The following is a 14,878-nucleotide window of genomic DNA, read 5'->3' on the forward strand; positions in this document are numbered from 1 at the left end:
TTTGAGGGGGAGATCCGATCATATTTATCGAATTTGATTGTATTGTGTGTGGCCACCTATACGTGGGCGGTTTCTGTCAAGTCTAGAGGCTGTACAAAAATAGAGGTTTCTAATCGTTGTTAAAAATGCAGACATTTGGATGCACATATTTGCAGCAGATGCATCATATGTACTCAGAGGTTCAGGTCAGGTTTTATGTATACCTGTGGTTCCTATTCTAATTTACTATTAGTGTCCATGTAGGACATACTGTATAATAAACCTATTCAGCATTTTCTTTGTGTTCTTTTGTAGTGTTGGTTGGACTTTGCAGGGCTAGACCTTTCTCTACTCAACTCAACTCCCATTAAGTAGATACACAAACTTTACTAGAGAACTAACGAGTTTCGCGGGAATTTCCTGCTTCTTCGAGGACACCTGAACTGAGAGGGATATGGTGGCTGCAATATTTAGTTCCTTTTTAACAATACCAGTTGGCAGTATTGTCTGAATCACACACCTGAAACAAGCATGTGGCTTGTCCAGTCAGACTTCAGTCAGAAACACCTGATCTGCATGCTTTTTCATAGTCTATGGCTAAAAGTATTAGAAATGGAGACTCTACTAGCCCCCTACCTTTGCAAACTGTTCAATGCCCTTGCAGATAGTGATCAAAATGTAACGTTACCTCTCCAAACTCTCGAATCTCACGTCACAGTGATAGCAAAACCAGGGAAAGACCCTGCTGCGTGCGTTAGCTACTGCCCAATAGCCCTGTTGAATTTAGATTTGAAGATTTTTTCCAAAATTATAGCTAATCGCTTGGCAGAACATTTGGGGCATCTTGTTCACTGGGACCAGGTGGGTTTTGTTCCCCATAGGGAAGCTAGAGACAACACCATCGGGGCACTGGATCTGCTCCAGCTCGCCCGGTCGAGGAAAATTCCCTGTATGTTGCTTTCCACGGATGCGAAGAAGGCCTTTGACCGGGTGAGTTGGCAATGGATTAGATCTGTTCTGCATAAAATAAATATTGGAGAACGCTTAATGTCCTGTATTGACGCATTATATTCACACCCCACAGCACAAATTAAAGTTAATGGCCTTCTATCTGACCCCCTTATAAAAAAGAATGGCACAAGACAGGGCTGCCCCCATCACCTTTAATTTTTGCGTTGGCACTAGAACCCTTTCTGTGCCATGTGAGATTAAACGAGGACATAAAGGGCATTGAAATTGGTGCGACAAGACACAAAGTAGCTGCTTACGCAGACAACTTGTTATGTTTTCTGACCTCTAATTACGCTTCCTAACTTATTGGCTGAATTTGACACCTTTAGTAAGTTTTCATACTTTAAAATCAACTGACAATGACAAGTGTGAGGCCTTCAATGTGGGACTGCCAAGTGGGGTCAAAGAACAATTAGAACAGAACTTCCTGTTTAAGTGAAAACATCAACATATACGATATCTTGGGACAAATATCTCTGACTCCCTGAGTGATGTCCATATACACAATTTTCCGCCTATTTTACGGCAATTGAAGGCGTATTTAAAAAAGTGGGACCTCCCCCAGCTCTCGTGGCTAGGCAGAATTGCAGTCATAAAAATGAACCTCATGCCCAGACTGTTATATCTCTTTCAAACCCTTCCGAACCCAATCCCGATGACATTCCTACAACAGGCCCAGTCGACGTTTAATAAATATATTTGGAGAGGTAAACACCCTAGAATTATAAGAGACATCCTGTATAGACCCAAGCAGGATGGAGGGCTGGCGGTACCAAATGTAACCTACTACTGTTATGCCGCGGTTCTTACCAGAGTAGTGGACTGGATCAGACATGCTCAATCCAAACAATGGACAATACTAGAACAGGATCTTTCAACTCATAACCTATGCAACTTAATGTGGCTAACTAAATCTGCCTAAAAAAAAATGGCCTTTTCCTCCTCTGTGTACTCGCACAATTCAAGTATTTGCTAAAGTGAGGAAGCTGATGGGGATCTCTCCCTGGCCTTCCCCCTTGTTGCCCTTGATTGACAATCCAGATTTTCCAAATGCAAGTGGGACACATGCAGGTAGAGACTGGAGAGAGCTCAAATTTCTGAACCTATCTAATATGTGGGGGAGAGAGCAGGGCTGACCCTGTCAGACATTAGACGTGCATATGGGAAACCAGATCTAGATTGGTGGGGATACTTCCATATTAGATATATGTTAAGATATCTGTGGGTGTAGCCCTCGCAGGTGAGGAAGAAGACTGAGTTTAAGGACCTATGCTCTGGCTCAGACCCGATGGAAAAAACTTTATCCAGGATCTATCTTATGCTAATTACGCAACAGGAGCAATGTGTGCCATTTTTTGAGAAATGGGAAAGAGATATTGGCAAAACGTTTACCCCAGCACAACAAGAAAAAATGTGTATATATGCCCATAAGACCTCTTTGTCGGCCAAAATACAAGAGATCAACTACAAAATCTTGTCTCACTGGTATTACACACCCCTTAAGCTACACAACTTTTTCCCAGAGCTAGACGATAGATGCTGGAGATGTGGCAGAGAGGTTGGCTCGCTCTTGCATCTTATGTGGACCTGCCCACTTCTCGCAGCACGTTACAGAACGAGAGGTACCATTTTCCCCTGAATTCTTTTTTTTTTTTTTTCTTTTTTCTGACTCAGCTCCTATTTTCTACCCAACTTAGATCAAGCTGGCTTCATAGATGCCCTCGTGTTGGGAAATATTTGCATCATAGTCAGAAGAAGAAAAAGTATATAAGAAAGCTCTTTAATACCTTACAAAATTAGCCTTAACAAGATATAATAATAACTATCCTACCCTTACTCATTCAGACTCTCATTCTCCCGTCCATCCATCCATATTCCCATAGCAGCCTTTCTAAAGTTCCTCCACCTTTCGTGTGGCTATAAATGGCTCTTTATCTAAACCCTTCGTTCTTTCGTAGTAACAAAATCCTTAGCGTCTATTCCTTTACTCCGAAGCCCGTTAACGCAACTAACGCCGCATCTAACATAATTGCAGCAGAAACAATTTATTGATTTCTACCTTATATTTATTATCAACGAGCTCCGCTCCCGCGTCTAAGCGCCATTCGTCTGCCACATTGTGAAGGAACCTCAGGAATCATTCTTCCTCCTCCCTTCCTTATCAATAATAGTAGCCCATCTTTCCTTAATTTGCTGTATCTCCTGCTCTCGATTATGCATGCTCTCTTCAATTTCCAAACAATTATACACCTCCCATATCCATTCTGAAATTGATGGTAGGTTAGGTTTTTTCCAGTTTTTTACTATCATCATTTTTGCTGCCAATATGCCATATTTGATTAACTTGTAATCACTTTTTTTAATACCGTTAGAAGTCCCAAGCAATGCAGCGAAAGGATCTATCCTGTAATTGCTATCAACTTCTTTTATATAGAAAAATTCAATCTTTTTCCAAAAGGTCTCCACCACTTTACACTTCCACCACATGTGGATGTAAGTGCCTTCCTCCTTCTGGCATTTCCAACAAGTTCTGGATATACACTGAGGGCTCCTCTTGATTTTAGCAGGATAAAAGTACCATCTTAAAACTACTTTATATTGCATAACTTGGTACTGCCTACTTTGAATGCTCCATATATTGTCAAAAACCTGTTGCCATGGATTTAGACCCGGTAAAGAACCTATCTCAGTTTCCCATTTCCTGCCCCAATCTGTAAAGCCATCAAAATTTTGGTTTTGTTGAACATCTATCAACCGAGAATCTGTATTCATCCCATTCACCCTTAACCAATTTTTGGATTGCCCTGGGGTGAAATCTGGATTGTTAAATAGTGAGATTATAGGGGAGCAGCCTGTTAATGTCTGCCAGGAGTCTAAAACTCCATATAATGATCTAATTGCTGGGTAGACAAATGGGTGAACAATTGAATGGCAGAGTCCTTGTATATTTGCCAGATGCCATGAAAACATCATATGTGGGTCAAAATAACTCAGCTCAATTGATGGCCAGATCTTTGTCGGATCATTTAAACGCCATTCTAATATTCTACAGAGATGTATACTTATATAATATCGAGTTATATCTGGGGCCGCTAGGCCACCTGCTTTTTTAGACCTTGCAATCATTTTCCCCTGAATTCTACCTCCTACATCATAACTCCTGGTCAATGAAGGCATATTAAAAAAAAATCGGTAGTCTGGCATATATTAAATGCAGCTAAATGCCTTCTAGTACGAAAATGGCGGGACGCTACTCCATCTAGCTCGAGCGATTTAATTGCAGAGTTAGATCATATCTATAAAAAAAAACAAAAAACAACCTTTTAGCCTATCGAATTGTTAGGGGGTGTGGGTACAAATAATGGCAGTTGGGGCGGTCTAGTCTTTTTTCTGGTCTGCTAGTAGTAAAGATGATGACGTGCAGGCCGATTGTGGAACAAACCTGAACAAATTATATGACAAATATCAATAATTTCTTGATCTATTTTTCAACTTCTCACTTGTATTGTATTGATTTATTTGTTCCCCCTTTTTGCTAAAGTTCCCCTTTAACAAAAAGAAAACACAAAGAATGCTTTTGAAACTCCCAGGCTTGAAGGCCACTTAGGACTGGTTCACACTACAAGAGCTTATCTGAGCACTTTGTGATTTTAAAAGCTCTTGCTAATGTAATCCTATGTGTGTGTTCTCACTGGAGTGATGTGTTTTTGTAAAAATTACCCATAGCAGTGCATTAGCAAGAGCTTTTAAAATCACTACTACAACAACAACAACAACAAATAACATTTGTAAAGCGATTTTCTCCTGTAGGAATCAAAGCGAGTAAGCTCAGACCAATAATTGGTTGATTGGTAAGTCGTGGTACAGAGAAAGTATTCTAGAAGTCCAGGAATGCCAGACTAAACAGGTGGCTTTTCAGTCTGGATTTGAATAACTCCAAGGATGGGGCTGTCTTTACTAGGTATGGTAGGAAGTTCCAAAGAGTAGGGGCAGCATGACAGAAGGCTCTGTCTCCAAAGATTTTGAGGTGCACTCTGGGAGTGACCAAGTTTATGGAAATTACTGATCTGAGAATGTGAGAGGTGTGGTGTAGCTTCAGCAAGTCCTTCATGTATCCAGGGCCCAAATTGTGCAGTGATTTGAATGTCAGTAGTCCAATCTTGAAGAGTATTCTCCATTCTACTGGTAGCCAGTGCAGTGAGCGAAGGATCAAAGTAATGTGACAATGGCGAAGCTGGTTTGTTAGCAATCTGGCAGCAGCATTCTGCACTAATTGCAGGAGGAGCAGGTCCTTTTTGAGGAGGCCTGCATAAAGGGCTAGTGCTTTAAAAGCTCTTGCAGTGTGAATCAGCCCTAAAGCTTAGGCAAGTTGACTTTGCAATCCATCACCTGCCCTGGAACACTTAAATAAGGTAGGGATTGCCAATGCTGACTAACCAATAAGAATGCTCTACTTACAGTTAAGTTGCTCCTTGGCTCCAAGACCAACGTCCTTCTGATTTCCTCATCAGATTTTATGTTCTTCAACCAGAAAAGCTTCTCTCCCATCATCTTCTCCCGGATCATTTTGTGTACCGCATACAGGCGGAACCGAAGGGCATTGTTTGGCATCTCCTCCACTTCCAGCTTATTGAATGTGAAGGTCTCATTAAAGGCAGGTTGGGGTCCTTTCTGCATGGTGGTCTTCCCCCTTTGCCTTTTGCTCGGCAGTAGGACAACATGCACTTGCCACGTGCTTACTCCACTGCGATCTTTATCAGGAATATCTTTGGCTTCCACGACTGTTACGGTCAGCTTTTGGCTTGAAGCCTTGTAGTTGAGAGTAATGTCCAGATCGCCACACTTGGAGATTGGCACATGACCTGCGGGGGCTCCATCCACTTGATCCTAAAGGTAATAACACCTAATATTATTCACCAGACACAGAGTTCTCTAAATCACATGTTCATGTGTTAAAACAGGAAACGGAAGGGAGACATGATCACATGATTCTGATCAGCCATTTACAGAATAGGAAATCAGTCACCATGAGAGAGATGCATGAGGGAGAGAGAAATGCTTGAGATAGAGGGAGGCATGAGAGAGAGGGTGTGTGTGTGAGAGAGAGGCATAATAGAGGGGGTATGAGAGAGAGAGAGAGAGAGAGAGAGAGAGGCATGAAAGATGAGGTATATGAGAGAGAGAGGGAGGCATGATAGAGGGGATATATGAAAGAGGGAGGCATAATAGAGGGAGTATGAGAGAGAGAGAGAAGGAATGGGGGGGGGGGGTGCATGGCACAGAGAGGAATATAAAAGAGAGGCAGGCATGAAAGAGAGAGACATGGGAGAGAAGGACATAAGGGATAGGGGATGAGAGAGAATGGCATGATAAAGACAGGCATGAGAGACAGGTTATGAGAGAGATGGGCATGAGATAGAGAGGCGTAGGAGAGAGAAAGGCACAAGATAGAGGGAGACATAAGAGAGAGAGAAATACATGAGATAGAGGGGGAATGAGATAGAAGTGGACATGAAAGCGAGAGATGAAAGAGAGAGAGAGAGAGAGAGAGAGAGTTGGATAAGAGAGGCATAGTAGATGTACAACCAGTAAGCAGTACCACAGCAGTGGTAAGTGAACATATAGAGGCCACCGGTAAGGAGGGGGATCTGTAAATAACATGAAGAGTGTCTGGGGGGGGGGGGGGGGGGAAGACACGTTACTAAAAGGTTGTGAGCAGGGCCGATTGTAGACTTTTTGCTGCCTGAGGCAAACCTGTGAGGATGCCCCGACCCCCACCCAGATTTGGAATGATCGCACAGAACTCAACAATTTACTCTGCTTCATTTAATGTGCCTACATGACATGCTGCACATGCTGCAGCTCAACAAAATAGCACACAGGCAGGCTGGAGTCAGTGTCAAACAAACTGCTCACCCTCAGCCAGTAGGCCATCCTCCATTCCTCCTCAATAAGGGCAGCAGAGACACCTCCTCCCTTCTGCTGTGCAAGTCAAATGAAACACTGCTGCTCTCCTGCCTCCCCCCTCTTCACTCACTGTCAGACTCCTCACACAGCACAACAAGCTGCTTTTCCCCAATGATGACCTCTTCACCTCCTTCTCCTCTTGCTTCTTCTCCTACTCTGACTGCATGCTGTTAGTGTAAGCACAGTACAAAAATGCCGCCCTTGTAATCTCTGTGCCTGATGCCTGGTGTTTAACCTTGCTTCATCAGAGAGCCGGCCCTGGTTGTGACTGCATTTTTCAATGAATGGTTAGTTGGCTAGTTGGTAGGTTGATCTGATATATATTTATGCGCTCATTTATCCCTTACTGTAATGTTAAAGTTTTTTTTTTCTTTTCATAAGACGAACTGGAAAAAGTTCTGTGAAGCTGCGGAGGAAGATTTAATGAACAAGATTAAAAATAATTTATAGGCAAAAGATCATGTTGCTCACGCCTCGGAGCTGCGTCTCAATGTACTTCACTTCAACCTGGAGCCGCAGCAATGATGCAATGGTTTCCATGGATAAGCGTTATCTCTGGGAAAAGTAGACTAAATAGGATTAGATGTTAGCATGATCTGAGGGCAGCTTGTTCACTAAACAAAACCGCTGCCACGGTTCATATTCCGAGAGGGAAGTTCAGCTTAAGAGATCAGTCTTTTCCAAGAATGCATATCTGTCATCTGCGTGTTGTTTATGGTTATTGGGCCAACATCAAGGGGCGGCCTAAGGAATGGACACTTGCAGGTTTGGAATTGAAGGGGTAGGGCACCCACTACAGAAACCAGGGCTGGTCAGAGCCGGGACAAGGTCCTCCAGCACCCAAGGCTGAGACAACAAAGTGCGCTCCTCCATCCCGGAAGCAGGAAATTTGGGCGCATGAGGCAAGTGGACAAAAAGGGTGCCGCCATTCACTCCTATAATAAACATCGTTTAATGGGCGCCCAACAGGAAAAAAGGGCGCCGGAGAAAAATAATGTTTTACAAGCGGCGCCCGGAGACTTTTAATGTTTTATAACTGCTTCTCATGATTACACATTATTTAATGATTTATAATTTTTTATACATTATTTTTAAACGAAAAACAGTACAATATTTTTTTTAAAACATTTTTAAACGAAAAACAGGGGGGTCTTAGGGTTAGGCACCACCAGGGGGGTCTTAGGTTTAGGCACCACCAGGGGGGTCTTAGGTTTAGGCACCAACAGGGGGGGTCTTAGGTTTAGGCACCAACAGGGGGGTCTAGGGGTTAGGGATAGGTACAGGGAGGGTTCTGTGTGAGAGTAGGGTTAAGTATAGTTTTAGTAATATTCTTTTTAATCTTTTATAAAACGTTATTATACATTTCACTTTTTAAACAGGGAAGATTAACGTTTTTACAATTGCCGATTTCATACACATTATTTAATGATTTATAACTTTATAAAACATTATTTTTAAACGAAATATAGCACAATTTTTTTTAAACGTTATTCATGCTTATCGTTTAAAACCCTGCGTCCTTTTTTCCCGGCGCCCTTTTTTAACGTATGCATCCATCCTTCCCACCCCAGCAGTCACACACTGTTTGCTATTAGACTAAGAGGCACCCCAGTGCCCCCAACACCTTAATCTCTTGTTATCTGGCTTACAGTCACTGCCATGTATCCCCTTTTTTTTTCCCTCTGCTTCAAACACAGTAGAGGAATGATAGCTTAGTGAGTTGTGTGCCTCTTCCTACACTGCGCCCTGAGGCTAGAGCCTCTCTCGCCCCTGTGTCGGCCTTAGAGCCCCAGCATCCATAAGGGCCCCCAAGGGTCTGCCACCAATTCCTCAGCCCCCCTCCCCAAACACACACACACACAGCATTACAGAGGCAGTGGTGACAGGCACACACTCACCTCCTCCAAGTTCTAGGTGTTGCAGGTCCACATCGGTCTTTCCTTTAGTGCTGGTGCTCTGCAGTTCCTGCTTCTTCATTTGGACTCTAGAGCCTGTTGTGAGGAGCAGGAAGTGCAGTGCAGCAACAGTACAGAGAAGACCGGTGGGATTTCCAGCACCGGGGGCTCGGAGGAGGTGTCTGCCTGTCACAATTGCCTCCATAGCACTGCAGTGCGATGGGGAGTGGGGTAGTTAGGGGGACGTCCATACCTCCCAACTGTTTGAGATGCAAAAGAGGGACACTTAAGCCACGCCCATGCCACACCCCTGATCAAGCCCCCATCACACCCTTAGTCATGCAGGCGATAAAAATTTCATGAGAAAAATATGTTGTTTTATAATTCAAACCACACTGGTCCTTTCTATCTTGGTTCATTTTCCTTCATATTAACAATTTAATATTAGTAAAATATCAATTTAAAGGATGAGAATACAGTTTAGAGTCAAACACACTTTTTAGTAGAGAAATATTTATATTTACATAGAAAGAGGGACAAATTCCTGAAAGAGGGACAAATGAGGAGGAAAGAGGGACAGAAGGACAGGGTTACCAAAGAGGGACTGTCCCTCCGAAAAAGGGACAGTTGGGAGCTATGGACGTCTGACTACTATACTAGGGGGGTGGTGGGTGAGTGTCGGGGGGGGGGGGGCAGGTTACTTTTGCCCCAGGACCCCATTGTAGCTGGAACTAGCCCTGAAAGAAATCTTTAAAGTGGACCTGAACTCTTGCACAGAACAGAAGGAAAACATAGAGAAATGCACCCTTTATGTATTTAGAGAGTTTAGCCTAATTAATTACCCCTCATCTGTGACTAATTACAACTGTAATTTGACCTCTTAGCTGTGTCATCTGACTGCCTCGACAGAGAAGCTAGTTTGTAAATACAGGATATTAACCCTATGTCTGCGTCCATGAAAGCGGGAAGTAGACACTGCAAATTTATTGCAGGACTTGTATCAACTGTAACAAAGATACGTTTTTTTCTAAAGGTTATTATACTGTTGCTTATCTTTTAGAGCAGAGAGGAAGTTCAGAGTTCAGGTCCGCTTTAATATCATGTGACGTAGCTGTGCCTTATCACACAGAGCAGTTATTGGATATAATTCACATACAATTAAAGCTATAGCAGTCTGATTCAAGTGAAGACATTACAGTGGCAATAGTGACAGCATCATGGAAATATTGCAGGGATGTTAATGAACCTGCCTTCTGACCCAAGCACCTGCCAGGAAGGGTGGTAATCTGTATTTATGCTCAGCCATTGTTCAAGCAAACCTGAAGCAGTAATAAAGTGATGATGTGTTGTATGTGTATTATGAATTGTATGTGTAGTACAGCTAAGAAATGTGTCTGTGTGCTGCATGCCGCACTGCCGGGCATGCAGCGAAGGGGATCAGGGGAGGACTGTGGTGGAGAAGGGGGCCGCCAACTCCAGGAGGTAAAGGAGCGGCAGCAGGGGAGGGATGGGGGCCAGGGCAGGCTGGCTAACCTATACTAAGGCCATCTATACTAGGTCACCTATACTGGGGGTACCTACCTGGCTAACCTATACTGGGGCACCTATACCTGGCTAACCTATACTTGGGGCAACTATACCTGGCTAATCTATTACTGGGCCACCTATACCTGGCTAACCTATACTGGTGGCAACTACACCTGGCTATTTATACTGGGGCAACCTATACTTGGGGCACCTATACCTGGCTACCTATGCTGGGGACAACTATACCTGGCTAACTATACTGGGCTACCTATACTGGGGGCACCTATACCTGGCTTCCTATACTAAGAAAAACTATACCTGGCTAACCTATACTAGGGGCACCTATACTTGGCTACCTATACTGGAGGCACCTATGCCTGGCTATTTATACTGGGGGCACTTGTACTTGGCTACCTATACTGGGGACACCTATACCTGGCTAACTATACTGGGAAACCTATACCTGGATAACCTATACTGGGGCAGCTATACTTGGGGCACCTATACCTGGCTTCCTATACTGGGGGCACCTATAGCTGGCTTTCTATACAGGGGGCACCTATACCTGGCTGGCTGCCTACCTATACTGAAAAGTATAGGTACTGTTTTTGTTTTTGTTGCACCGTGGCTATAACCTGCGGTGCAAATTGTCAGGTGCTATGCGATCATTCGGAATGGCGGGGGGCGCATCCTCACACGTTTTCCTCAGGCAGCAAAAAGTCTAGAACCAGCCTTGATCACAGGCAGTTCTCCAGTCTCTCCCAGCAGTCACAGGCAGCCCTCGGTCTCCAAAAGCAGGAAAAAGGGCGCAGGAGCCTTTATGGAAAAAACAGCGCTGCCATGGTCACAGGACCTGAAAGCAGTCTCACCGCCTGCATCACTTCAGGTCATGTGATCAATATTTCAAGAGAGGATCTTAACCACTTAATGCCATCCAGTACATCCGTTAAAACAGGCACACGGTGCTCCTGCAGTGAACGTGTATTTCGGCGGAATGGAGGTTTATTAAATGTACTATTTTCATTAGTTAGGTGCACACATGGGACATTTATAAACGTCCATTTTGCATTAAGGGGTTAAGCTGCATCATCCTGAGTTCATCCGAAAAGATAACATCCTATCTGAGCACTATTGAGCTGCTAGAGGAGATTTTTAGATCTTTGCCTAGAGATGAACTTTAACATTAAATGGACATCTTACCTCTGGACTCCAGGCTGAGGAGCTGTCTGTAGCATCTTGTACTTCGAACCCATTGTTGCTGAAGGCGGTCTCCATCTCTTGACTTCCTTCAGTAATATGGCGACTGTTGCTACCGATGGACCCCGCCTCCTGCCTGGCCTCATCCTGGCGTTCCCCGACAACGGAGGCTGGACCAGAGTCTATTGACAAATGGTCGTCTTCATTATATGACTGGTAACTAAGAACATCCAAATCTGAGAAAGTGAATCCAACATTATTTTAAGGAGGTGGGCCATTGAATTAATGAGAACAGTGTAAAGTTGGCCACGCACTGTGCAATTTCAGTCTTCCTCAACTAAAATACCGGTACTCATCAGGAAGTCTTAATGGGCAGTATGTAAACTCTGGTATTGATTTAGAGTCAGCTGATATCCCTGAAAACTATCTGTGTGGTTTTGGATTTCCTGACAGAGTAGAAAAAAAATTGCTTTGCTGCTCGGGATTTTACACCGTTCCCAATTGCTAAAGAAAAGCAAAGAAATTCTCCTAACAAGCTGATAATATTCTTATGTGATTATTATCCCCATCCAGGAGGCAGGAGATAGGATTAGCAAATCAAAACCAACAGCTGATTCATTTAGGCCTAATTCACATGAGCATCTGCAAGCAGTGAATCCACCACCTGTCAGCTTCTCTGGAGCACCCGCTGGGAACTAGGAAGCAAATTGCACCATGTATGCTTCTCTGGTGCGCAGGGCCAGTTCTAGACTATTTGCTGCCTGAAGCGGATGCCGGATATGTGCTGCACCAGCGCCGCATCACTCACCCACTCTCAGAAGATTAGCGATGGGATCGCCAGCCACACGTGAAATACTGCTTCCTCTCTGACTACAGCAGAGCCTCATGTGACCCAGCAGAAAGTAACCGGTCATATGAGGCACTGCTGTAGCCATGGATACAGAACACTGGATAGGTGGATGGAGACACCATCACTGGAACACTGAGAGCAAGAGAGTGAAGTGGCGCCGGGCATCTAGAGAGTTGAAAATGTGGTGTGCGAGGAGGGGGGCATTTGGGGAGGGGAGCCGCCCTCTAATTGTTGCTGCTCTGAAGCACGTAATTCACATTGCTTCAAGGAAGAACAGCCCCTGCTGGTGCACCAGCTGGACAATAGGAAGCACTTGGCCACTTGCCATCTTCTCCAGGGTACTGGGAAGTGCTTGGCCACTTGTTAGCCAGTCCCTTGTACCAACTTGGCACTAGGAAGCCCTTCTCCGGTGCTTCTGCGGTTCACGCGCTAGGATGCACTCAGCCACCTGTCAGCTTCTCCGGGCACCCTCGAGATTCTGGGAAGCACTTAGTATAGGCAGTTGGGAGGCAACCAGCCAGAAGGTGCTCAGTGGCCAGAAGATGAGATGCTGAATTGTGCAGAGTCCATATGAAAGAGTCCTTAACCAACAGCTGTTAGTCATTTACTAGTCGACCTTCCAGGACAAGCTCATTAGGTTGGTATGAGAATCTACACCACCTTATCATTTTATGAACAATTCTACACTCATAATCAATAGATCAATATCAATATCAACATGATCAATAGATTTTGTGGAAATTAATACATCTCAGGGAAATTCAATCTAAGATGGATTTGCCCCATTGTACTGTCTGTGGCCATCTTAAAACAGCATAGAGACATGCAGCTCTCACATGCTACCAAAAAATCTCTGTCTCCACCCACAGTGCTTTATTCATGCACCCCCGGCCACACCCACACCCCATAAAGACATATATAAGAGTAGCAAAGAGCTAATAAGCAAGCCTAACCGTGCACATTCAACACGCTAATAGTGAAGCCGTTACACTGATATGCTAAAGTAAAATATACATGCAAATGAAGCATCATTTCATCTGGACTTTTTTGTATTTCAGAAGTTTTACCATTAGAGGTGGCCATACATTAATAGATGGCCACCAGATTTGACCGCTAGATAGATCCATCTCAGATCTAATCTGAACTGCAAGGGATTGAATCCTTCCACACACTGCACACAGGTTTTCAATAGATTTCAGTTCAACAGAACACTAGAGGTGCCAACTTACCTTACTTGACCACGTACACGCCAGACCTCTGGTGTTCAACCTCTAATGTCTGTCACGGGACACAGGCGATGAAGAGGAGTGACGCGGTGGATCGCTCGGCGGCGATCGAGAAAACACACACATTGCCAGACAACCGAGTGTAAGCTGCCAACACTGCAAGTTGGTTGCCAACAAATTGAATGCCACTACCACCAAGCTCCCGATCAACTATTGAGCATAACTCCAATCCAGTTCCTTTAACCAATTTGATTGATTTTAGATGGAAATCGGTTAATTGAGCATCATTTGCTCATCATTTGTTCAGGCCAGCTTCTGACTATAGATTGGCAGCCGAACCGCACCGCCAAAAACAGGCCTTTGGGGATTCGTATGCGGTAATCCCCTTCAGATCCTGAACCGCTTGTGGTCACTTGAACCGCTTGTGGTGCACAGAAGAGTATTGTATAAAATACGCTTCCGCACATCCGCGCCACCATTCTTTTTAAAATCCCTGTGTCTCCATAGACTTGCATGAATTCCGGTCATCACAGAGGTCGCGCAATAACGTCTGTATGCGCATGTGGTAGATCGGTGACTTCCGATGCACCGCATGCTGTATGTAAGCACCCATAGGCTTTCATTAGCATTGCGGTGAGGTGCGGTAAAATGACCCACCGTGCCACTACAGTGTGATAGAACCCTCAAAATATGGCCACCTTAAACCAAGTAATTTCCTTGGATGAGGAAGCAGTTGCCAAACATTTATGTCCGATTGGATAATTAAGTCACTTTCTCAGGGGTTGTCAAGTCAAGGGTTAAGGCACCATTGTCTCTAGACCTGGAGTGAGGCAGGTGAGAGGTCCATGTACAGATGGTGACTGAAGGGCCTGAAACATCGTCTTCCTACTCACTAAGCAAATTCTAATCACCAGAATGACCTGAAACTCATAATTCCGTGGTTCTATAGTAAGCTTGGTTCACACATAAATCTGTACATTCCAGAGCAGTCCGGTTCTATCCTGTCAGTTTTGCATCAGTTTTAACTGACAGGATTGGAACTGTACACCTATTATGTGTGAACACACTCATAGAAAACTGATACAAAACTGACAGAACTGGACTGGACTGGACTGGAAATGTACACCTTTTATGTGTGAACCAAGCCATAGAAAACTAATACAAAATTGATGCCAACTGTCAAAAACTGACAGGACAAGACTGGACACCTTTTATGTGTGAACCAA

The 14,878-nt window shown here is 44.1% G+C and overlaps 1 protein-coding gene across 4 annotated transcripts in view; it reads right to left on the reverse strand.

Moving 5' to 3' along the window:
* The window catches only part of SYT16 (synaptotagmin 16), a 150,673-nt gene that overhangs the window by 30,810 nt on the left and 104,985 nt on the right, over window positions 1–14,878 (reverse strand). For 3 of the 4 annotated variants that reach the window (XM_068254278.1, XM_068254277.1, XM_068254275.1), the window contains 2 exons: window positions 11,580–11,812; window positions 5,449–5,877 (listed from right to left, as the gene is read on the reverse strand). In XM_068254278.1, coding sequence (XP_068110379.1) covers window positions 5,449–5,877; window positions 11,580–11,812 — 662 coding nt within the window. The remainder of the gene's footprint in view (window positions 1–5,448; window positions 5,878–11,579; window positions 11,813–14,878) is intronic. The other variant, XM_068254276.1, reaches the window with a different exon arrangement.

Source organism: Hyperolius riggenbachi, chromosome 9 (assembly GCF_040937935.1).
Source record: "Hyperolius riggenbachi isolate aHypRig1 chromosome 9, aHypRig1.pri, whole genome shotgun sequence".
NCBI classification, from domain to species: Eukaryota; Metazoa; Chordata; class Amphibia; order Anura; family Hyperoliidae; genus Hyperolius; species Hyperolius riggenbachi.